The 25,006-nt window shown below is 40.2% G+C and overlaps 1 protein-coding gene across 12 annotated transcripts in view; it reads right to left on the bottom strand.

Moving 5' to 3' along the window:
- Positions 1-1,194: 1,194 nt before the first annotated feature.
- Positions 1,195-25,006, bottom strand: part of TENM3 (teneurin transmembrane protein 3) — a 1,659,985-nt gene continuing 1,636,173 nt past the window's right edge. For all 12 annotated transcript variants that reach the window (XM_073606803.1, XM_073606789.1, XM_073606818.1 and 9 more), the window contains 2 exons: positions 12,726-12,856; positions 1,195-2,760 (listed from right to left, as the gene is read on the bottom strand). In XM_073606803.1, the coding sequence (XP_073462904.1) occupies positions 2,005-2,760; positions 12,726-12,856 (887 nt within the window). In that variant the 3' untranslated portion in view covers positions 1,195-2,004. The remainder of the gene's footprint in view (positions 2,761-12,725; positions 12,857-25,006) is intronic.

The following is a 25,006-nucleotide window of genomic DNA, read 5'->3' as shown; positions in this document are numbered from 1 at the left end:
TGCGTCGGAGTGGGGTACAAAATAACAAAATGACTGATTTAACGACAGTACGAGTGAGTGGTATACATTACGGCTACGTGTAAAGTTCTACGCGCGGTTCGTAAGTCTGATATCACGGTTTAGTGACATATCTGACAAATGCGTGAAATGAAAACGTCAGCCGAAACCCTACCTGCGGCAGCTGAGCCAGACACGTTGTAAGAAAAATTCTCGAACACGGGAACTCACAAACACGAGAACTCACAGACGCTGAATTTCAAATAGTTGGCCTAGTGACGTAGTATTGTGCACAAGAAACCGACAAAGACCACAGGCGAGCGGGCTGGTTAAATACCCCCCCCCGGCTCCCACCATAAATTCAGGCCACCATACCGGCCTTTATATATATATATATATATATATATATATATATATATACACACACACACACACATACATACATACACACAGCTGTGCTGAATGTATGACACTCAGAGGCAGAGATGTAGTGGGATTTGTATTTTTATTACAGCTGGGAAGTTGAGGTTGCTTAACCCTGCTGTACATGTAGCCAGGATACATATAGAGAGAGAATAGGTGCAGGTACCCCCCCTCCTTCTAAGTCACTCCTTGACCCCATCCCATACCCACCTCTGAGCACCATTCCTTGGTTCCACCCCCTACCCACCTCCCAGTACTGCCCATTCATATAATACAGAACCATTTATTTTGTGGTTTTAAGTAATGTGTATGGAAATTTTTAAGGATAACAAGAAAAGCAGTCAAATAAATCCCCTGCAGCCAGCAACAATAGATTCCCCCAGTAACAACAGACCCCCCCACAACCAAATATTTACCCAGTAACAATAGCTCTACACCAGTAACAACAGTCCTCCGCCAGCAGCAACAGATTTCCCATCAGCCAGCATCAATAGACCCTCCAGGAACCAGCAACAATAGATCCCTGACAATAGATCCCCCAGCAGTCAACAACAATAGACCCTCCAGCACACCCCACCACCCCTTGGCATTGCATACAGTCAGTGCTAGAGGTGCCTGAAGTGCGTTACTCCATGCCCCTGCTGGAAAAAGGCCCTGCTATTGCATCTCTAGTTGATTTTAAAAATCTTCCAAAGCAAAACTTTGCATAGAAAATAAGTCTTTTACATTCATATTTTTTTTATCATTTTATTTTATATATAAACTTTCTGAAACACTTTTACATAAATTAACTCCTCTGAGACTAATATTTGATGTACAGTAAATTGTAATTCCTATAAAAATCCATAAACAACTTGTTTCACATAATTTACAAAAAGAAAAAAAAAAGGAAAAACAGATTCCTTTGCTCAAACTTGAAGATAATTCTACTTGCAATAGTTTTTTTTCAAGGCAGACCATGTTAGCATTGTAAAATCTGTCTGTAAAGTCACATGGTAGCGTAAGTCACTTGTGCCAAATAATGTCCTTGTTTTTTGTTTTTGTAGAAAGCAGCACGTTAAAAGCGGTTGAATTGTCTATAAACAGTAATTTTGCTCCACGTTTCAAAATTAACAATGATATATAGCACATCCTATGCAGAGAGAAAGAGAGAGAAAGAGAGAATCGAGAAACTACTCTTTGTAAGTAAAGGTCAACATTTCAATAATATTCGGAAACACTGTACACATAGTTTGAGTTTAAATACAGTGTCTGGATGAACGTACATAGAGCCTACTGCAAAATCTATAGGCTTTTAATCTCCAGTCCGAGTGCAGTGATATGCATATGTAAACATATTATCTTAAAGCAGATCACCTTTAAGGTCATTCATAAAAACAAAGGGGGTTTGCCAACAGCAGGTTTTCATTCCCCAGGAAGGCTCTTTTGTTCACAGAGTCCAGTACAGATTGTGCTACAGAGAGGATATTTGAGCCGGAGTGTAGCGTGGACTCAAATCGCTATGCAGCAAATACAGTTTACATCTCCCTTTCAGAGGAAGCACATGTGTTTTGTCTCTTTGGCAGCCTCTGCAAGGCCAGTGTGTTACCTTTTCCCAATCTCGCTTTGTTTGAGAAACTGTATATTGTAAGAGCTGTCTGCTAACTCAGGGTATTGCTCCACAGAGAGTACATAGTACCCATCATATCCTTGTACTTTCCCAGCACTGAGCAGCTGTCTTTTCTCTCCTTCAGTCCACAACCTAGCACCCTCTTCCCCATCTCTCACTCTCTGCTGTTCCCTGGCCCAGGCATGGGAGAGAGCTCTTTGTCTTGCTTGCTCCAGGATCCGTGCTTTCTCCTCATCAAGTGTCATGCCATAACGTACATGCAAGGCAAGAGCACCGTACTGCATTTCCACATCTGCAAATCTGCGAGTTCTCCCATTCACCACAGTGGTGGACTGAGACACTGTTACATTGATGCCATTCTCTAAGGCTTTGCGTCCACTGGTCAACCTCAGGGTCCCAAGATCACTTTCAGGAGTGGTGGCTTTTATGAAGTAGTGGGTATCCCTTCCTTCAATGGTGAAATGGAGGTTCTCTAAGTAAAAGGCATTATTTAAAACTGCTGCAACCTTGATGCAGTCTTCATTAGCAATGTTGAGCACATTAGTAATGACTTTCCCTTCATTAACGGCCAGCATGACCCCTTTCCCGATTAGCGATTTCACTGTGGCAAACCACAGCCAGGACTTCTCCTCTCGGGCGTTATTTCTGCGTATTTGAATTTCTGGTATTTTCCCCAAAGCTAAGAAAGCCTTAGACTGTCTTGACACTTGTTGCTGCACTCCAGAAATTGGCTGGAAAAGAGAACAATTTAGTTGTTAATAATATGCAATCAAATTCAACAAAGTAATAAATATGTATTGCATTTTGGATATAGTAGTTTCTTGTTTTTCTTAAGTCACAATAAGCTGTCACTTCCCTGTAGACTTTACGTATTTATAGTCAATAAGATTGAGTGATTTGGCATTTCAAACCCTATATCCCTTCCCCTGTGCTTATATTACCAAAGTGTTTTATTCTACAGAGAATATGTTATAGCAAAGAGTAAACAATGGTCGTCATAAGCTTGGGCAGATGCATATTTGCCTTTAACCTCCATAGCGGTATTCCCGAGTGTGGCTCGGGGTGAATTTTCACTACCAAAAGCGGTAACCCCGAGCCACACTCGGGATTGCATTGCAGGATCCAGGCAAAGTTACTTGCCTTGTCCCCAGTATCCTGCGATGTCTCCCCGCTGTGTGTGAGCTGTGTCTTCTGCTCGATCTATCACAGTGTCGGCCTCTATTGCCTGCGAGCCTCGAGACGCACGGGGACGGAGCCTGCCACCAAATTCAAAATGTGAAAAACACATACAGTACACTGTAATCTTACAGATTACATTACTGTATCAAATTATTTCACATCCCTTTTGTCCCTAGTGGTTTGTCCAGTGCCCTGCATGCAGTTTTATATTATATATACTGTTCTTTCTGCCTGGAAACTTTAGAATGTTCATAGCAACCAAAAAATGTCCCTTTACGTCAAAAGTGGTTTTTGACCAGCTAGAAAACAGTGATAATAAATTAGAATCACTTGCAGAATTGAGCAATAGTGATTCGTGGGGAAATTCGTTATCAAACACTGAAAGTAATGACAGCGACAATTCTGCAACTGAGCAAATTTCAGTGTTTTTGATTTGATTACATTATTGAATACATTTTAGTATTATTATATTATTATTTGTTATAATTATTTATAGTTATTTATTATATTATAATTTAAGATTTTGTGTTTCAAACTTTATCATACCCGGGATGTCTACTAGACTCTTATTTGGACAGATTTAAGTGAGTTCTTCCTAATAATTACAGGCCCACAATATAAAACGCCAAATTTCTATGCAAAACAATGTACCGCTTTCAGCATCTAAAATCTGACATAATCATACCGACAGGGAGGTTAAAGTCCACATCCAAGAGAAAACCACAAGACCAAAACCTTTACTTCGATCAGTTGCAACATATATTATTCTTCAATATAGCTTGTTAATTATAGAGCCTTGATCTTTGCAGGATTAGCTCAATGAAATGTACGTCAGCAATCAATAAGCAAATAAATTTGTTTTTTTTTTTGTTTTGTTTTTTTTGTAGTTGCAGTGACAACCAAGAACCAAGATGAATATGTGACAACCTCACACCACATTGTACTTACTCCAGGAATAAAATATTTTGGTAATCAGGATATTGAAATCCACTCCACTAAGAAAAAAGCAGATGACACCTAACAGGTTATATGTACCTTTACTAAGGAGCTATGAATTGATTCTAACCCTGGAGTATATTAACATCTTATACCAGACAATGAACACTGTATTGGTATACATTATGTAAATAGTACTCTGTCAATTTTCCATCTGTACTGTTTTTTTTTTTTTTACTTGTATTTGATTCATATAAATAAGGTTTATAATGAGTAAGACTCTAAGTGACCAGTTACTTCCTGTCTTGTATTTCCTGTCCAAAATTCCTGTAAATCTTATAGACACAGAAATTAAATCATATTCTGTAAAAACATTGCCCTTAAAGTAAACTATATTGACTTTGAGTCAAGTTTATTTTATGTTTTAAAGAGTATTCATTTTATTTAAAGGAGAAGTACAGCCAAAGCTTGTTTCGCTACACTGATCATGTGGATCACAGGAGTGCAGTTCTTTCTGCACTCCTGTGACCTGTTTTCAGCCAACAGCGGGCTGAAGCCTGCTGTCAGCTGACCACAAAGAGCTGGTCTAGGCTGGGGAAAGATATGGTCGGGATCCACATGGAAGCTGGTTCAGCCTCTCAGCCCCTCCAGTGAGCACAGGGGGAGTCAGAGCAGACAGCAGTGGCTGACAGTCACCAGCTCTCTGCTCACGGGCACTGAGAACCGAGCGATCAGCGGTCTTTAATCACTCTGTTCTCAGTTTAGAGCTGGCGGGGGACAGAAGCACCTAGACAAGTGTGATTCTTAAAAAAAAAAATTCCTAAACATCTCTTTAAAGGATTATAATTTTAGTCATTTTTATATATGCTTTATATAGAGATTTTTTGCTTAAAAACACTTAATATATAAGAAAGGATTTCCATAGTTCCATAGTACAATGGGTTAGCTAAACAGATGGCATAGCAGTAGCCAGCTTTTTAGGCAGAATCTTGCTAAAAATTCAGACCAAGCTAAATTACACTTGCCCACCATACAGGGGCTGTGTAATTTAAAAAAAATATCCATCCACTGGTAATATTGTATTTACAAAGTAAAAACATCATGTGTGTTAGAGCCTTGGCTATTTCACATACCCTAACTCTAAGGAGATGGTACCTCTTTGGTGTGGTGACATGCACTGAACCATTCATGGGAATATAAAAAAATGTATCTAAAATGACTGTATTTCAACTGCACCAAAAAATGATGTGTATGCAGTGTTACAAGAGTTGACATGCATAGAAGCTGTGAACAGCAGCGGAATTGGTTACCCTTAATCAAGTCAAAATTAAAGTCTGCTGGGAAGAGTGCAAACAGCTTCCAAAATATGTCAAAATCAATACCTTCTATGTAATAAAGAGTCCAAAAGAAGAGCTTATCTTGTAGCCATCAGATTCTTCCTTGTACTTTTTCACATTATATGAGGAGCATCAAAGGGGGAATCTCACTGGTTACTATGTCTATAAGAATAAGTCTACCTTTAGACACTTTCATGAATAATATTTTACAAAAAGTCTCATGCTGTGTGTGAGTGGGGATCTGTTCAGAGCTTGTGGAGTTAAAGGACTCGGAATTAATGCATGGTTCCGGGGGACTGTTCACATTTGTTTTATTGTCAAAGTTTGATGGATAGTTCCCTCTGTCCCTGGTGCTAGTAGCCTGGAGCTAATGAAAAGCCCTGCAAAGTATTAACGCCAGTCACTTTTTTCTTAGTCATTAGCACATAATACATGTATCTGTTCACCAATTAAACTGACTGTCACCTGGAAATCTGCAATTAAATTTAACACCGATATTTCATTTTTCCGACAAGTGAAATTAAAGCTGCCACTGTTCCCCACTGGCACTTTGCTTTTATACTAGCCAATATGCCATTTTCCAACATTTCAGTAAATGGTTACTTTAAAAAGACATTGGAGTGTGTGTAAATACAACAATTTTTTCTGATCCCAGAAGTCATTTTGCTCAGTGTAGATGACTGCAACTTCTTATATCCATTTTCTATGCATAATACATGTATTTCTTATGGCTGCAAATGAACTTTTTATTACCATGATATTACTAGGATCTTTAATGAAGAGGCCACAGGCCGGTCTAATGCTACAGGAAAGATGAAAAATATTCTTAAACTTCTTGAAAGGGGTTTTCCACTTTAATTGAAAAGTGAGATACTTCCTGAGGCTGTTCACTATGGCAAATTATAGGGGACACAAGTCCTGAATTGCCTCCTTTTACTGTTCACAAGAACTGCAATTTCAGCTTGGTATTGTCACCCCAATCATTGCGGTGTTCCTTCAAGTGTCATTTATCAGAATAGGCTGTCTGCCATGACAATGTAAACTAGATGTGGAGAAATCACAGGAGAGTTAGAAAAGGGGTCCAATTTTTATTTAAAATATAACTATATTTCATAGCATTTAGTAGAAGAAAAGCTAGCGTATATATCAGCTTCTTGAACCCAGTTCAGTATTATATAGTCACATGCCGAGTGTTTCTAGGTCATGACTTCCTGGAATTTTTGCTGTGTGACTTGAACACAGATCTATAGGCAACATTTAAAGGCAGGCATATAGGCAACAGGGGCTGTGGGGCAAAACAACTTGGAAGTGCTCAGTGCAAACATTTGTGGAAACACAAAGAAGAGTTTATATACTTAGCAAATTCACTACCTTTTTGCCTCAAAATGAAAAACCTCTAGTGAACTAGCAGGACATGGACAATTGTAAACGTTTGTAGCTCAAGCCTAAAAACGTGCAACCAGTTAGAGCCCAATTCTTCTGCAAAGCAAGCACTACACTATCACATAAGCAGATTGAGCTGTCATTATGAAAGACTGACATTACGTACACAAATCTTGGAATAGTGAAAGAAGTGCTGGAAGAAAACAAACTAGCATTTGTAAGCATTCCTGTCAGTTGCATCTCGAAGACAGAAATTTGTAAACTGACTGCAAAGACTTTGTCAGTCAGCCTGGATCACTGTCACAGACTAGTACATCTAAAGTCAAGTATTTTCTGAGTTCACCTGCCAGAAGAGATGGGAAATGGACTGACTTAGGCAGTGACCAGAATGTAATATGGAAAATTCATTTCGACTTTGCAGGAATTAGGTCTGCTCCTCATGCTGTCCCTTGTGAAACATCTATTGAAAAGGGTTATCTCCTGTAAAGTCCCAGCAATATGCAAAGCATATCCCCATGCATGGACACACAGCTTTTAAAACATGCAGGAACATTTTCACTATGTATTCCTTTTAAGCACATGATGAGAGGAAAATAAATCTTTTTAATAGATACTCTGGGCATTTGTTAGCTGGCTTGAATGGCTTTCAATTACATACTAGGCGATTTGTACAGCAGCGAGCATCCCAATGAAGGAATGACAGTTTTGTACACATTGTTGTGGATTTGTGATATGATCACTCAATAGCCGGACCTTAGGCTTTTTATTGCAGTATTGCACAATAAAAATGCCTCCACTATTGTCAACCACAAATGTGGTTGACAAATGTCAACCAGAATGTACATATAAAGCAGGCAGGGGAAACATACAAACATAGAAAGCCTAAGCTAATTTTTTAACCTCCCTGGCGGTATTCCCGAGTCTGGCTCGGGGTGGATTTTACATACCAAAAGTGGTATCCCCGAGCCAGACTCGGGCTTGCATCGCAGGATCCAGGAAGAGATTACTTACCTTGTCCCCTGGTTCCTGCGATGTCTCCCCGCTGTGATCGGTGAGCCGCTGTGTCTCGCTCGATTCACAGTGCCGAGCTCCGTTCCCTGCGAGCGTTGCGACGCACGGGGACGGAGTTCGGCGGTAAATTCAAAAGTGAAACACATAGTATAGATACAGCATACTGTAATCTTACAGATTACAGTACTGTATTAAATAACTACACATCCCCTTTGTCCCTAGTGGTCTGCCCAGTGTCCTGCATGCAGTTTTATATATATAAAACTGTTCTTTCTGCCAGGAAACTGGAGATTGTCCATAGCAACCAAAACTGTCTCTTTACATCAAAAGTGGTTTTAGACCAGCTAGAAAAAAGCGATAATAAATTATAATCACTTGCAGAATTGAGCGATAGTGATTTGTGGGGAGATCCGTCATCAAACACTAAAAGTAATAAAAGCTAAAATTCTGCAACTGTGCAAATTTCAGTGTTTTTGATTTGATTACATTATTATATAATTTTTATTATTATTATATTATTATGTGTTTTAATTATTTATAGTTATTTATTATATTATAATTTTTTATTTCGTTTTTCAAACTTTATCATACCCGGGATGTCTACTAGACTCTTGTTTGGACAGATTTAAGTGAACTATTCCTAAGAATTACAGGCCTACAATATGAAACGCCAAATTTCTGTGCAAAATAATTGTACCGCTTTCAGCACCTAAAATCTGAAATAATCATACCGCCAGGGAGGTTAATATAGTGTGTGTATTCATCAGACCATACAAAGTATATAATCCAACTATCCTGGAAAAGTGCAATCACCTTGTAGAACCTGCACCCACTGGGAGGATTAACCAATTGAGCTCTTTGGATGTACTACGTACAGTCAAAGAGTAAACCCCTAATCACAAGCTGATGGCTGCAGTAGTGTGGGTCTTGTTCAGCCGGCGACCGGATTCAAAGTGAAAGTGATGTGGCAGCTCCATAGCTGCCGACCACTTTCATAGAGCCGGCGGCGCTGTGCCACCCCCCCTCCCCCATTCGTAACCCCCCTTCCCCTCATGCTTCCCAGGCTGTCCTGCACTCACGGGAGCCCAGGAACACATCCGCCGGCCACGGGAGAGAGATTGCAGTGAGACTGAGGCAAATCCATGTCTTGATCTCACGTGCAAACAGTGAAATCGGAAGTGATGTCACTTCCCGTTTCAGATGCACCCTTTCCTGCCCAGCACAGCCAGGAGACACTTTTAACCAAGCTGATCTGTGCTTGGTTAGATGGTGTGAAGGGCAGGGGAGACATTGGAGTCTATAAAGATTACCTGTCATTTACCTGCCTAATGCTATCACATAGGGGTTTTTTAACCCCTTGTGATAGCAATCAAGTAAAAATAAATATAGAAATAAAAGAAAAAAGTAAAAAAAAAATGATAATTACCGTAAATATATAAAAAAAAAATGAAAAAATTGCAGATAACCCCCATTCCCCACACACCTGCGCAAACGCAAACGCGAGCCCAGGGTGTGCACATGCATGTAAACCGCAGTCGCACCACACATGTGACATATCACTGCGAATGTCTACCACAAGAGCTACTAGCTAATGCTAAAATTGATAAGCTGTAAAGGCTTTCAAAATGTCACCTATGTGGATTTTTGGGCACCATCGTTTTTGGCAATATTGCGAGAGCACGCAATTTTAAGACATGGAATGTTTGGTATCTATTTACTTGATACAACCTCATCTTTTATATTTTAACCAAAAATGGGTATTATATGGTGTGGTTTTGCACTAAAATTTATTTTATTATATTTTTTCCTGAAAATTTGCGTTTCATAAAGAGTTGCGCAAATATCATGTGAAATAAAAATTATCACTTTTTTATTGTACAGGGCCTCTGCTTTCAGAAAATATATAATGTTCTGGGGGTTTAATTAATTTTATTGCCCAAAATTAAGATTTTTACATGTATGCAAAAAAAAAAAAATGCCCTGGAGCCGAACTGGTTAACAAAAATTGGCACACAGAAAAATATGTGCCAGTTTCTATTTCCATGCATTTTCAGTGTTATATACATCAAATTTATAAAAGCCTCCTACGATAGTTTGTTCATCTGTTGTGTCATATTAAAAGAATGTCCAGACCAAAGAATTCCTGTGTAATGAAGTATAATAAATTAAGGCAGTGGAATGTTAGGAAAGCAAAGTTATTAGAGACACCAGGCAGTTAAACATAGTTAAAAGAGTGGAGACACCAGCCTGTAAAGTTGTGGTTATTTGGGACATCATTTATGCAGCACCTTATGTATTAAAGGACTGTGTTTAAAGCAGATCTTCACTGCATCTGACCACCACAAACCAAAACACTATTTAATGTATTTTAATTATTCAAAGCAAATTCTCCAAATCATTCATGTCTCCATGCTTTATTTTGTTGAGAAATCACTTTGAAAAACCGCCCCCTAACATTTCTGGTTGTGGCCATCTTGAGTAAGGGTAGATGATTCATGTATCATTTACTTCCTGAAATCCTTCTGCCCTTACATCAAGCATGCATGCAGGAGAGTGTCCTTAGCTGAGAAAACCCCTCCTTCTCTTTTGCCCTCCTGGGGTGTATGACATAATTCGCCTAGGCAAGAAACCAGGAAATAACCGAAGAAATTTAAGAAAAAAAAGGTTAAAGCAAGTAAATGGTATACTTTCTTATCTATTTACTATAGCTAGCAGCATGAGGCTTAAAAATAATCAATGTTGATTGGGAAAGTGAAGTTCCACTTTACCTGAAATGAAAAGCGTGAAGGAACTATACTGAGTGAAAGGGGAAATAATGTAGGAGTGACTGACCATAATTATTGACAAGGGAAGGGAGCTGAGCTGTGCCATGTGAGGGGGGTGGGGTTAAGGAGGCTGCTGCTGAGCAAATAGATTACACAAAGGTAACTGAAGAGTACTAAATCTGATAGGGCAGAGATAGGGCGGTATGAATATCAAAATGAAAAAGGGAAAAAGAAAAGATGGAACTGTAAAATAACAGCCCTGTAATAGATTAGGTGCTGCCTAACTGGCAACCCGAATAGGCATAAATCTGTAAGTTGCCTTCTCCACTCCCCGTTAGCCTGATGTCTCTTATAACTTTGTTTCCCTAAAACTCCACAGCCTCACTTCATTGCACCGTAATTCTTTGATCTACAGAAATCTTCACTTTCCTTTCATTCTAATATAGTAATGCACTGGCTGTCTATATATCCCAACCTCCTCATCCTCCTGCAATGCTGACTGCCATTATCTGCTCCTCCCTACTGCAGAATTTACACCACTCGGGTAATGGTTTACATTTTAGAACTTTTTAACTTTGAGGATTGGTGCATTATTCTGGTGCACACAATGGGACATTTATAGAAGCTTCCACATGCTACTTTTAATGTGATTTGGTGCAACTGGTACAAAACCACATAGAACATTCTTTAGTGCACAGAAAATGCACCAATATTTACATGTGAAAACTGCCATATTCCCTAGTCTGTGCTTGGGGAAGACTTTGAATCGCAGTCCAAGACAAAGCTTCAATATCCATCCCATTCAGCACTTAGCCCTGACCCTTCCCAATACTGAGCTCCACACCACTATTAGTCTAATGCCAGAGTTTCAAAATCCATACCAGTCAGCATTTAGCCCTGCCTCCCTCCCAGACCGGAGTTCTGCACCCCCAATTAACGGTCCAATGCCAGAGCTGTCCCAGACAGCTCTTAGCCCTGCCTCCTTCCTAGAAATGAGTCCCACACCACCATTCATCAGTTTAGTGGCAGAGCTTTAACATCCATCCCAGTCAGCACTTAGCCCTGCCCCCTTCAGTGGACAAAAAAAACAAAACACCCCAGCAGTTATCAGTCCAATAACAGAGCTTCAACATCTGTCCCATTAAGCACTTAGCCCTGCCCCCTCTCAGGACAGAGAAACCAATCCCCAAAATATCAGTCTAATACAATTCAACATCCAACCCAGTCAGCCCTTCCCCCTTCCCAGGACTGAGATCCACCCCATGATTCATCAGTCCAATGTCAGAGCTTTAAAGGATAAGTTCACCTTTACTAAGATTTTACCCATGTATTCAGACAGTAAAATGTAACATGTTACTGATGCAGCAGTCCCTGAACCCCTCCAAGTCCTTGTTAAGACAGCGGGCCAGGGATCTTCTCCCTGCACATGCTGTCACAATGCTCTGCCCACCCACCGCGTCATTCATTCACAGAGTTCTGTGAATGGGAGAACTATAACTGCCCTCAGCCATTGCGGCTGATGGCTTGTAGTTCTCAATGAACTACCCGGGAGCTGTTGAGTGCTCTAGGTAGTTCAGTGATGGTAACACGGATAGTCTCCAGGTGCCTGAGGTTGCACCCATGATCTGTTGATCACAGGTGCTATGCTTTACAGGCCCCTAACAAAAAAATAATGAATGCACATTGTTTACCTCCAAAAAGATGTGCATTTATTTATTTTTTTACAAAGGTGAACTTATCCTTTAACATCCATCCCAGTCAGAAATTAGCCCTGTCTCTTCCAGGAATTGAATCTCATACCACTATTCATTAGTCCAATGCTAAAGCTTTAACATTCATCCCTGCTTGCTTCCAAGGACAAAAGGAGGTCCTTCAGGTCTTTGAAATGCCTTCCGACAGCAGGCCAGGTAATATTACATCATACATGTGCATTCCCCATGTAAGGGTGGCAGGAACAAAAGAACTAGGAGTTAGGTGCGTTGTCCCCTGAATGCATTCAAGGGTTAAACTGTATATAAATAGAATGAAAATAATAGTTATGATGATTATAATAATAGTAAAAATAATAACAAACGTATAACTTACAGGAACATCATCCCATTGCTGACTCTTCAGAAGTTCATAGGACGGCTCGTTTAAATCCAGTTTGGGAGCTGGAAAGCCAGGAATTGAATTGTGTAGATAGAACCCAAATGTCATCAGCCAGCTGTTAACATCTAAAGGAGCATATAAATAGTATCACTTTTCAAGAAAACAACATGCACATATGTTGAGACATAATGAATCGTGTTAAAAATTTACAATAAAACACTTTCAGGATCAGCATCTGTAACAAAAAATATGTTTGGAACTAAAATAAATTAAATACATTATTCTAAATTCCAAGCCTAGGTGCAAACATTTAAAATGACCCTTTCCTTTGCTAAGCAGAGCAAAGTAAAAGGGTTACTTAACTCCCCCAGCCCCTAGCAGCACTCACTCTCCTTTTCTTGTCCCTTGCATTGCTGTGCTCAGACTATGGGGGAGATTTACCAAAACTGGTGCACACAGAATTTGGTGCAGTTGTGCATAGTGACCAATCAGCTTCTAAATTCAGCTTGTTCAGTTAAGCTTTGACAATAAAACCTAAAAGCTGATTGGTTACTATGCATAGCTGCACCCGATTCTGTGTGCACTAGTTTTACTAAATCTCCCCCAATGAGACTAGGGAGAAAAGTCTAATGTGATCTCCAAGGCAACTTGGTGGAGCTTACACATGGCTTTAAACTCCTTCCCCATCCCTATGTGACAGTGGTGGGTCAATCCCGAGGCACGTCATATGAGACGGACGGGGGGAGGGGGGGGGGGGAGTGGCAGACTCATTCACACCCAAGTATTTTAATTTACTTTGATAGATTGTTAAGTGAGTGATGGAAAAAGTAGCACATATTGCTAGGGTGATGGAGAGGGAAGGTAATTGACCCTTTACTCGCTCTCAGCCTGCAGGGCCTCTGCTTTTTTATCAGCATGCTGTAGTGGAGAACATGTGCAAAGACACAAGGGGGTTGATTTACTAAAACTGTAAACTGCAAAAATCTGGTGCAGCTCTGCATGGTAGCCAATCAGCTTCTAACTTCAACTTGAGTTTCAACTCAGAGCTGCACCAAATTTTGAACTCTCCAGTTTAAGTAAATCAACCCCATAGTTTGGGAGGAAGCCACCCCGCCATTGCAAGAAAATAAAGTAAAAATGTTAAATGACTTGACTTTTTTTTTGATACTGCTTTTTAATTCAACCAACATCCCAGTGTTTTTTTTTTCCATCACAATATTAAAAGAAAGCATCTTGGGCAAATTGCTAATTATTTATCATGTGTGATCGCATACATGTCACTTTCTTCATACACGCCATTAGGAACACACACACATAGCCGTGTCATTTCTTTGACAAGACAATCTACTCTTGGACTCATCAAAGGGAATAGTAAATTGGCATTTCCTACAGGCAGGCTACAAGCGGAGGCTCAGGTGGCCGATAGCTCTTCTCTGCATTTCCTATCCACCTAAGGTTAAATAATTTGTGATAAACTTCTAGTCAAAGGAATGGGAAGCTGCTTGTTTCCAATACACCTTTGTCAAGAGGAGGGCATCTCATTTCTATGGTTAATAGAGAGCATTCTCCCCACTGTCGTGTGAATTAAAGAAATTCTTCAGCAAGGAAACACGTGGCAAGAGCTGCCTGCCAAGTCGCTGAGAAATTCTCATCTCTACATAGCATTTTATTCAATTATCTGCCCTTCACAGCAATGCACAGTAAAGGTGAAAATCACTTAAGGAAGTAACACAGCGCAGTCCAACTTGTGAAGGCAAAAGAAGTTTCCGTTTCTTTTTATCTGCATCTAAGTGCTATGCAAATTAAAGGTTAGCTTATCATTTTTATTGATTCATTTAAAAGAAGTTATTAATTGAATAAGAGATATTACTTGGAGGACTCACAAAAGCTGTGTAAAAGAAATCACACATACAAACTGTGGTACCTATAGCTGGAAGAATGACAGAACTTTAGGCATATGACTTCGGTATGTAGCAAATTCACAAATACATTCAAATTAAAGCACCGAACACTAGAAATCAGGCTTTTTAGGAAATTATTTTTACAGTGTAAAAAGCAATTACAGCATTAAAATTTATACTTGCCGTTGAAACACTTTAATTGCAGTTTTGCCCTAAAAAACATACACTGAAAGCACCACCATATGTGTTGGAAGCATGCTCCATAGCGCTCTAAGCACACAGAACAAACTGTCATTGTCAACCCTTGGTCTTGTAGGATTGGAAGCTGGGAAGTCCAGTTCCTGATCACAAGACTGCTGTGATAGCCTGTGATTGGCTATCTCAGTGATCACTCTGTAAAACCCACCCCTGTACTTTCTATTTTTAATTTTTGAAAAAAAATAAAAAACATTTGTAAAAAATAAATGATGTTAAAAAGCTAGATCAGAGCTTCATCTAGGTTAGTTTCAGAGTCAAGATCAGGGTCGGTATGTTTCAGGTAGGATTAGAAAAAATGCATACTATTGTTTCTTGGCCCAACTATAGGTACAAACAACAAAAAATGTACACATTTATGGTATCAGAAGCAGAATTGAATTTGTGTCTTTTTTGGTGGTGGGTCATAGTAATAGTAAGAAATATACAACTTAATTTAAAAATTGTTTGTTTTTTGTTTTTTTGGACCAATTTTGCTTTAATAGTTACAAAAAAATAAACAAATCAGGAGATATCTATTAAAATGTACTATCAAATAAAGACTCACTTTAACATAAAATGTATCATTAAATGTATTATATAATTTACCTGGATACAAGTTAGCTGCAATATTTTTTTTACAGTTTTACTACCCTGTGCCAACAATGAAATATTGGGCTCAGGAGTTAAGGGGTTAAAGGTCACTAACTGAAAATACAGGAACCAGTGAGCCAGGCCACATTTTCAAAAGGAGATTAGCAATGGCAGCTTATGCATTTCCCTTAATGTGAGGCCTTTAATTCCACCAGAGGGAGCTGACTTGGATGCATTTGGGAGATTAAGAGCAACTAAATCTCAGTATTCATACAGCAAGCCAATAATGGAGAACACAAAGTTAAATTTATATTTAACATTTCAGACAATTATCTACAGACACATTTCAGCCATTCCCCAGAAATCTAGACTAGAAACCTCATACATCATTTAAATAGTTGCCTGGGGCAAACTGTCTGCAGGGTTAGATTTGTGCAATCAAATGCCATCAAACTAGGAGTCATTAATCTGGAAGACAAGGCAGCGTTATTAGTCTGGGGGAAATATACAGGTGCTAATTAAAGTCTCTGCATTCATTTACTAAGCTAGGAGCCTTGTTTCATTGGGGGCACCTACTACAGCACAAGTGTACAAGAGGACCATGCAAGTCATTGGCCGACTGTACCCAAGTGATGTTTTCAGAATACCTCAAGAAATACTGAAGCAGCTGCAGGTCTATTACCAGTGAATTATGTCATCCCATAAAATCAATTATTTAATTCCCCTGGATTTATATATCTCATTAGAAGAAATGACATCCAGCTAGGCAAATGTCCTGATGGAAAGGAGCCACTTGCTATAAAATGACATGAGTATATAGTAAATAGAAGCGAGGCTGAGTGCAGCAGGTTTGCACTCCCTCCAAGAATCAGTTTACCTAGTTTTATGCAATCCTTAATGTGACACTAAACTCTGGTTTAAAACAATCTATTCATCTATGTATTCCTAACTCAAAAAAGTACCTTCGTTTGCTCTCAGCCTCCTACAAATCTCAAAATTCTGTTATTTTTTGTTGCTGCGATTCGGCTTCCTGCTAGAGGTTGTAGATGTGCATTCTCAGTGGTCTCACTGCATGTAGGAGCCACCCTCTCTTGCTCACTCACAAGATGGACTATGGACCATGGGATTTGTAATGTGCATATGCATGTGACCACAACTACTGTGCATTGCTTGTTCCAAACAAACAGAAGTAAGAGGGGAAGGGTAGTGGTTCAAGAGCTCATAGAGGACATTACAAGGAGGAAGAAAAACATACTAAGAACAATTTTCATGAAAAATTGATTACAGGGTCATTAAGTAGTGGATGTGTATGGATTAGTTTTGGGGAATAAGGATATTGTTTAGTGTCGCATGAAACACTTTAAAGCTATACTGCAACAGGATCAGGAAGTTAAGACTAACCTGTCATCATTGCTCAACTTTCCAGTGATCAGGGTTTTAATACGTTACTGATTTGCTGCTCCCTAGCTGCTGCAGGTATTTAATACTTCAAAATGTGCTGAGTAAATGCTCCCCCACCACATGCTGTAGCTTCTCCTGCTGACTTTTACATCCTGTAGAGGTATCTAATCAAGATGGAAATACAAGCATGGTGGCCAGGGAGCAGCGATATGGATGAGTTTAACCGCTTGCCGACCGGCTCATGCCGATATACGTCGGCAGAAGGGCACATACAGGCATACTAACGTACCTGTAGGTTGCCCTTAAAGAAGCGGTTTGCGGGAGCGCCCGCGCACCTGCCGCGACCTTCGTGAGTGCGATCGCGGGTCCCGCGGACTCGATGTCCGCGGGGATACCCGCGATCGTCTCCTGGAGAGGAAGAACTGGGAAATGCTGATGTAAACAAGCATTTCCCCCATTTTGCCTAGTGACAGTGCACTGATCAAAGCTCCCTGTAATCGGGAGCGGTGATGAGTGTCGTGTCACACATAGCCCCTCCCCCCCACAGTTAGAATCACTCCCTAGGACACACTTAACCCCTTCACTATCCCCTAGTGGTTAACCCCTTCACTGCCAGTCACATTTACACAGTAATCAATGCATTTTTAATCTCACTGATCGCTGTATAAAATGTGAATGGTCCCAAAATAGCGCCAAAAGTGTCCAATCTGTCCGCCATAATGTCGCAGTCATGATAAAAATCGCTGATCGCTGCCATAACTAGTAAGAAAAAAAATTATTAATAAAAATGCCATAAAACTATCCCCTATTTCGTAGACGCTATAACTTTTGCGCAAACCAATCAATAAACGCTTATTGTGATTTTTTTTACCAAACATATGTAGAAGAATACGCATCAGCCTAAACTGAGGGAAAAAAATTTTATTTTTATATATTTTTTGGGGATATTTATTATAGCAAAAAGTAAAAAATAATGTGTTTTTTCAAAATTGTCGCTATTTTTTTGTTTATAGCGCAAAACAATAAAAACTGCAGAGGAGATCAAATACCACCAAAAGAAAGCTCTATTTATGGGGAAAAAAGGACGACAATTTTGTTTGGGAACCACGTCGCACGACCACACAATTGTCAGTTAAAGCAACGCAGTGTCGAATTGCAAAAAGTGCTCTGGTCTTTTGCCAGCCAAATGGTCCGGGGCTTAAGTGGTTAAAGACAAGTGTCGTAGAGCACCGTGGTGACAACATCACTTTATGCAACCATATTCCAATCTGTAATGTGTCTACTGCATGTTGGAAATTAAGAAGGTAGCTGAAAATTAAAACAGACCTGGTTGGTTGAGATATACAGTTCATCATGTGTGATCTCTTCTGGTTTTCATAAAAAAAAGAACGGTCTATCGGCAGTTTTAACTTGGATAAAGTAATATCACTTACAGCAAAAGCAGGGATCAGGGCTAAAAAGATTAGTACTGTATCCAACAAAAGGCTATTGGCTTGGTATAAAAACTTTTTAAAATTTGAACTTTAAAATTAATGATAACTAGTGGGGTCAGGTATCTATGCGATTTCTATACCCCAAACAGAAGTTCTTGCAATTCTCTCCCCATGCAAAACTAGAAGAAAAAAAAAAAAAAACTGGAATTGGACTAAAATGCAATTACAACCATTTTGATCCTTTAATGTCACTGCTGGTTAAAAACAGCAAACTGTATGGTAACGATTGGTAGTCAGAGACCAGGATGCTTACCGTAGAGGAATGCTGTAGAGGTGGCTTTTCTACCTAGAATAATATTAACCACTTTCATACCCGGCACTTCCCCCTTTCCTGCCCAGAACAATTTGCAGCTTTCAGCGCTGTCGCATTTTGAATGACAATTGCGTGGTTATGCAACACCGTACCCAAACTAAATTTTTATCATTTTCTTCCTACAAATAGAGCTTTCTTTTGGTGGTATTTGATCACCTCTGCGGTTTTAAATTTGTGCGCTATAAGCGAAAAAAGGCCGTCAATTTAAAAATAAAACTGATGGGCACTGATAGGCAGGACTGATGGTCACTGATAGGTGGCACTGGATAGGCAGCACTGATGAGGAGCTACTGGCAGGCATTACTGAGTGGCACTTCGATGGGGCACTGACAGGCATTACTGATGGGGCACTGATTGGCACTTTTTTGGGCACTGATTGGCGTCTATTATGGGGACAGGCTGGCAGGTGTTGGGCACTGATTGGCAGCTGATGGGCACCTTTTGATGGCGGCTGTGCTGATAATCAATGTGCTGATTATCAGCACAGACCCCCCCCCTCTGATAGGGGGAGCCGCCGTTGGGCTCTCCCTCTGTCAGAATGAACTGAGGAAAGCCGTTTACCGGCACTTCCTGGTTCACGCAATGATCAGCTGTGATTGGTCACAGCTGATCACGTGATAAGAAGCCTCTGTCAGAGGCTTCGTACCACGATCGGAGTTTCGGTGTGTCAGACTGACGCACACCACCTCCGATCGCCACGCTGCGTGCCCCCGCGGGAGCGCGCCGGCTGTGTTATCCTGGGCACGTCATATGACGTCCGGTCAGGTTAACGAAACCACTTTGCCACTGTCATTCTGCTATATGGCGGGCGGCAAGTGGTTAATGTGATTTGGTGATGCTGATATTTGCCTATTAATTCGTGTGAATCTTCAATGTAAATTGTAACTCTCAACCCAAAACATTTTTTATACTTTTTTCATAGTGTGTGAAGAAGTTCTAAGGCTACTCTAAATCTGTTTTACACCAAGAAAAGGTTTTAGCAAGCTTTTAAAAGTTTACTTCAGCCCTTTTTTTTGTGAGTGTGGAAGTGATAAAGGTGTACGTTTATCAAACAGAGAAGAGCCGAGATCCTGATGATCATGGCTGATCTCTCAGGTGTGCCAGTTTATGAAGCTGAGATGAGTGGAGAACATGTTCTTCACTTCTCATCACAGGACGCACCCTTCTGTCATTCACTTTTACACAGATGACCAGTTTGTAAAGGTGAGAACTGAAGGTCTCACTGGCCATGTAAAATATCTCTGTCCCAGATTCTCCAGCTCATAGGTGGAGAATATGGGTGAGAAGCTGCTGTGATGTGTGGAAGGAGGCTTCTTTCAGCAACAGCAAGCTTAAAGATTGATATAAATAGTTTATGTGTGTATATGTGTGTTTTATATATATGGTATATATATTTACAATATATATATATATATATATATATATATATATATATATATATATATATATATATACACTACATACACAGTACAAACACACACACAGTATAGTTATAATGTATATACCTTTGGGACCCGATCATATCTGAGCAATGCAGAATTGTTGCCAGAATTGCGCAATTCTTTCCACGACTCTAAACTGTTGTAAAATTGTGTCAAACTACGCAATGCGCTTTTGGGTGCCATTCATTGTTAATGGCACCCCAAATGCATTTTCCCACACATTTTGTCATTTGACAAATTACACTACCAACGTGTCAAAATGCGCATTGAAACTACGCTCCATGCCAAAAAAAAAAATTTAATTTGGCTTTTTGGGCCTTTTTTTGTGTGCATTTTGGTACAGTTTTTGATGCACGTTTTGCTGCTTTTTTCAACACACATTTTGGCTTGTTTTTTTAAAACACATTTTATGTGCATTTTGGTGCTTTTTTAAGATGTATTTTGGCAAATTTTATTTAGAAAAATTTTTGTGTTTTTGTGTGCATTCCGGAAACACATGCAAAATGCATGATATGCTTGTGGTGCCACTAATTATTAATGGCACCCAAAAAGTGGCTAGCAAAATGTGCTGTTTGCCAAAATATATATAAAAAGCAGATCAAAATGCAAGTTAAAAAAGTGTCAAACTACATGCTAAAAGAAGCACCAAAATGTGCATTACAAACCACACCAAAATGCGTGTTAAAATAGCCTGTGCCAAAATGTGTGCTAAATGGCCAAAATGTGTTTTTAAAAAAGCGCCAAAATGCACAATAGAAAAACCCACAGCCAGATGTGCGATAAAAAATGAAGCATGTTATAAAACGTCATAATTCCATAATGGCCAAAATACATGTGCCAAAATGTGTGTAAAAAAACTGAGTTAAAAAAGCGCCATTGCTTATTATTTTCATGTAATTACACTGTCTTTTTAAGGCCCCTTTCACACGGGCCTGTCCATTTATACTCATCCGCTTGCTCAGTGGTGATCGCTCCGTTGATACCCGCTCAGCCAGGGGGATGACAAGTCCGTCTCGGCTCACTGTGCTGAGACAAACCTGTCAGATCTCCGCTTTCCTCTATGGGGGATCAGATGAAAGCGGACTGCTTATCCTTTTTCATCCGATCCGATCCACCAGACAGATGGAAAATAGGGTTTCCATCCGTCTGGATGTCCGGACATGTCACCGCTGACATCCGTCGATCCATAGAAGTGTATGGAGCGTCCATTCAGGTCCCCCTGAAAAACTGACAGGTGGATCTGAACGGTCCGCCCGTGTGAAACATTGGTTTAACTTTTAAAACTCAGCTGCTCTGTAATCACACAGGTATCTCAGGAGATCAGAGGCAGCCCTCCTCCTTCTACAAAGATCTCAGGTGTTCTCAGAGGAAAAACTTCTCCTCTCTTCTCCTTATGAAAACAAATGTTCTTCGCTTCATAAACAGGGTGCCAGAGGAGAAGATTTATCTCTGAGAACTGCTGAGAACTGAAATGAGATTAATTATCTCTGTTTGATAAACGTACACCAAAGCTCTTTTCAGATCTTCAGTTATTGCTGTCTGTGTTCCTCTTAGGGAGGTTCACCCTGCTCCGTTAGTCCTTGTGACCACTGTCACTAGGACAAAAACTGATGGGAATTAAACATTTACAAATGTCAACAGAACAGGCAGTGAGAGGAAATCTTTCAACGTGGTCACTTGTTCTGGAGAGATTTACTCTATTTACATTCTGTTGTGTCTGCCATTAAAAATGAAAGGAAATCTCCCCAATAGGATACAGACAGCAAAAGAAATAAAAAACTGCCATTCTTCATTGCTTTACAACACAAAAAACACATTTTGGCTTTAGGTCTTGTGGTTCTATTGGCAGAACATTTTTTAACTTAATGCATTCTCTACATTAAAGTAAAAAAAAGTCTCAGTACTGATATTGGCACCTCACCCCCCCTAAATACTTACCTATCTCTATCCAGCGGTGTGTCCAATTACAGCGGCTCTGGTCTGTGTTCCTCTCAATACAGGACACAGAGGCATCAGTGGGAGCCATTGGCTCCTGCTGCTGTCAATCAAACCTTGTAAGGAGGGAGCAGGGTGTGGGGCTGACCCATGCTGTGTCTATTGCAACACACAGCCCAACTTGGGAATGAGCCCGCACGTCTACCCCCATAGCAAGCACTTTGAAGAGTAGGAGCGGACAGTACCGGCAGATGCCACTGTGCAATACCATTCCACGGAGCAGGTAAGTATAACATTTATTTAGAAAAAAGCCTTTACAACCGATTTAAATCTGCAGCATTTCAAAGCAACCAATAAGAAATATTTTATTGTTACAATTCTTTTTGCTGCCTTAGGCTTCACACAGCCTACTTTGACCGCTGGCCGTGGGAAAACGCAAAACAATTTTGCAGCGACTTTTCTGCGGTTTGCGTTTTCCGGCGGCCAGTGGTCAAAACATTCCTATGCTGAATACGATGCTTCTGCGTTCAGGAGAGGGCGATTGCAGCTCCCCTAACCGCATCAGCTCCTAAATTCTGATAAAAGCCTATATGTACATTGACACAGAGGCTTTCATTGAGTTGAGTTTAGGAGCTTTGGCAAAAAAAAAAAAATGCCAGAAGCTCCTAAACTCAAGTTTAGGAGCTGTAGTGTACATGAAGCCTTAAAGACAATATATACTTGGAATTTAAAGATAATACTCTATATAGCCTTCAGACGGAAAAATATATACAAATTCAAAAGTTATTGTTACCCTATTAGCACTTTTTAAGAGTACAGGGCTTTACTGGACAATGAAGAATCATAACCACACCCATGAGGTCAGCTACCTTCTCTCTGGTCTCTGCTCTGTTCTGATCGATCTATTCAGTATCTGAAAACCTGTTCAATCTTTGAGAGCTAGCAATAAGTGCCAGATTCACTGGTGCGTAGTACTGGTTCTCCCTCTTTCAACATGAAATACAGGTGATTAACGCTCCGGGCGGCATTCCCGAGTGTGGCTCTGGGTTGAATTTCAGTACCGTTAGCGGTAACCCCGAGCCACACTCGGGATTGCATTGCAGAATTCTGGTACAGCGTACTTACCTTGTCACCAGGATCCTGCGATGTCCCCCTGCTGTGTCCTCCGCCAGATCATCCGTTTGATGCTCTGTGTGCCAAGCTCCGTTCCCTGCGATCGTCATGGCACATGGGGGCAGAGCTCGGCAGCAAATTCAAAAAGTACAAAAAACATAACACATACAGTACACTGTAATCTTACAGATTACATTACTGTATCAAATAATTTCACCTCCTTTTTGTCCCTACTGCTTTGTCCAGTGCCCTGCCTGCACTTTTATATTATATATACTGTTCTTTATGCCTGGAAACTTGAGATTGTCCATGGAAACCAAAATGTGTCCCCTTACGTCAAAAGCGGTTTTAGACCAGCTAGAAAACAGCGATAATAAATTAGAACACTTGCAGTATTGAGCGATAGTGATTCGTGGGGAAATTCATTTTATTCTTATTATATTATGATTTTTTTAGAATTATTTATAGTTATTTATTATATTATAAGTTATGATTTTGTGTTTCAAACTTTATCATACTCTTATCAGACTCTTGTTTGGATAGATTCAAGTGTGTTATTACTAAGAATTACAGGTCTACAATATAAAACGCCAAATTTCCATGCAAAACAATGTGCCGCTTTAAGATTAAAAAATCTGACAAAATCATACCACCGGGGAGGCTATGGCATCTTATTTGTTATACAGTGGTGACAGAAAGTATTCATACCCCCTTACATTTTTCACTCTTTATTATATTGCAGCCTTTTGCTAAAATCATTTAAGTTCATTTTTTTCCTCATTAATGTACACACAGCACCCCATATTGACAGAAAAACACAGAATTGTTGACATTTTTGCAGATTTATTAAAAAAGAAAAACTGAAATATCACATGGTCCTAAGTATTCAGACCCTTTGCTGTGACACTCATATATTTAACTCAGGTGCTGTCCATTTCTTCTGATCATCCTTGAGATGGCTCTACACCTTCATTTGAGTCCAGCTGTGTTTGATTATACCGATTGGACTTGATTAGGAAAGTCACACTTCTGTCTATATAAGACCTTACAGCTCACAGTGCATGTCAGAGCAAATGAGAATCATAAGGTCAAAGGAACTGCCTCAGAGCTCAGAGACAGAATTGTGGCAAGGCACAGATCTGGCCAAGGTTACAAAAAAATTTCTGCTGCACTTAAGGTTCCTAAGAGCACAGTGGTCTCCATAATCCTTAAAAGGAAGATGTTTGGGATGACCAGAACCCTTCCTAGACCTGGCCGTCCGGCCAAACTGAGCTATCAGGGGAGGAGAGCCTTGGTGAGAGAGGTAAAGAAGAACCCAAAGATCTCTGTGGCTGAGCTCCAGAGATGCAGTCGGGAGATGGGAGAAAGTTGTAGAAAGTCAACCATCACTGCAGCCCTCCACCAGTCAAGGCTTTATGGCAGAGTGGCCCAACGGAAGCCTCTCCTCAGTGCAAGATACATAAAAGCCTGCATGGAGTTTGCTAAAAAACACCTAAAGGACTCCAAGATGGTGAGAAATAAGATTCTCTGGTCTGATGAGACCAAGATAGAACTTTTTGGCCCTAATTCTAAGCGGTATGTGTGGAGAAAACCAGGCACTGCTCATCACCTGTCCAATACAGTCCCAACAGTGAAGCATGGTGGTGGCAGCATCATGCTGTGGGGGTGTTTTTTAGCTGCAGGGACAGGACGACAATTGAGGGAAAGATGAATGCGACCAAGTACAGGGATATCCTGGACGAAAACCTTCTCCAGAGTGCTCAGGACCTCAGACTTACAACAAGACAATGATCCTAAGCACACAGCTAAAATAACAAAGGAGTGGCTTCACAACAACCCTGTGACTGTT

Source organism: Aquarana catesbeiana, linkage group LG01 (genome assembly GCF_042186555.1).
Source record: "Aquarana catesbeiana isolate 2022-GZ linkage group LG01, ASM4218655v1, whole genome shotgun sequence".
Taxonomy (NCBI): Eukaryota; Metazoa; Chordata; class Amphibia; order Anura; family Ranidae; genus Aquarana; species Aquarana catesbeiana.
This window is presented reverse-complemented; position numbering and strand designations above follow the sequence as displayed.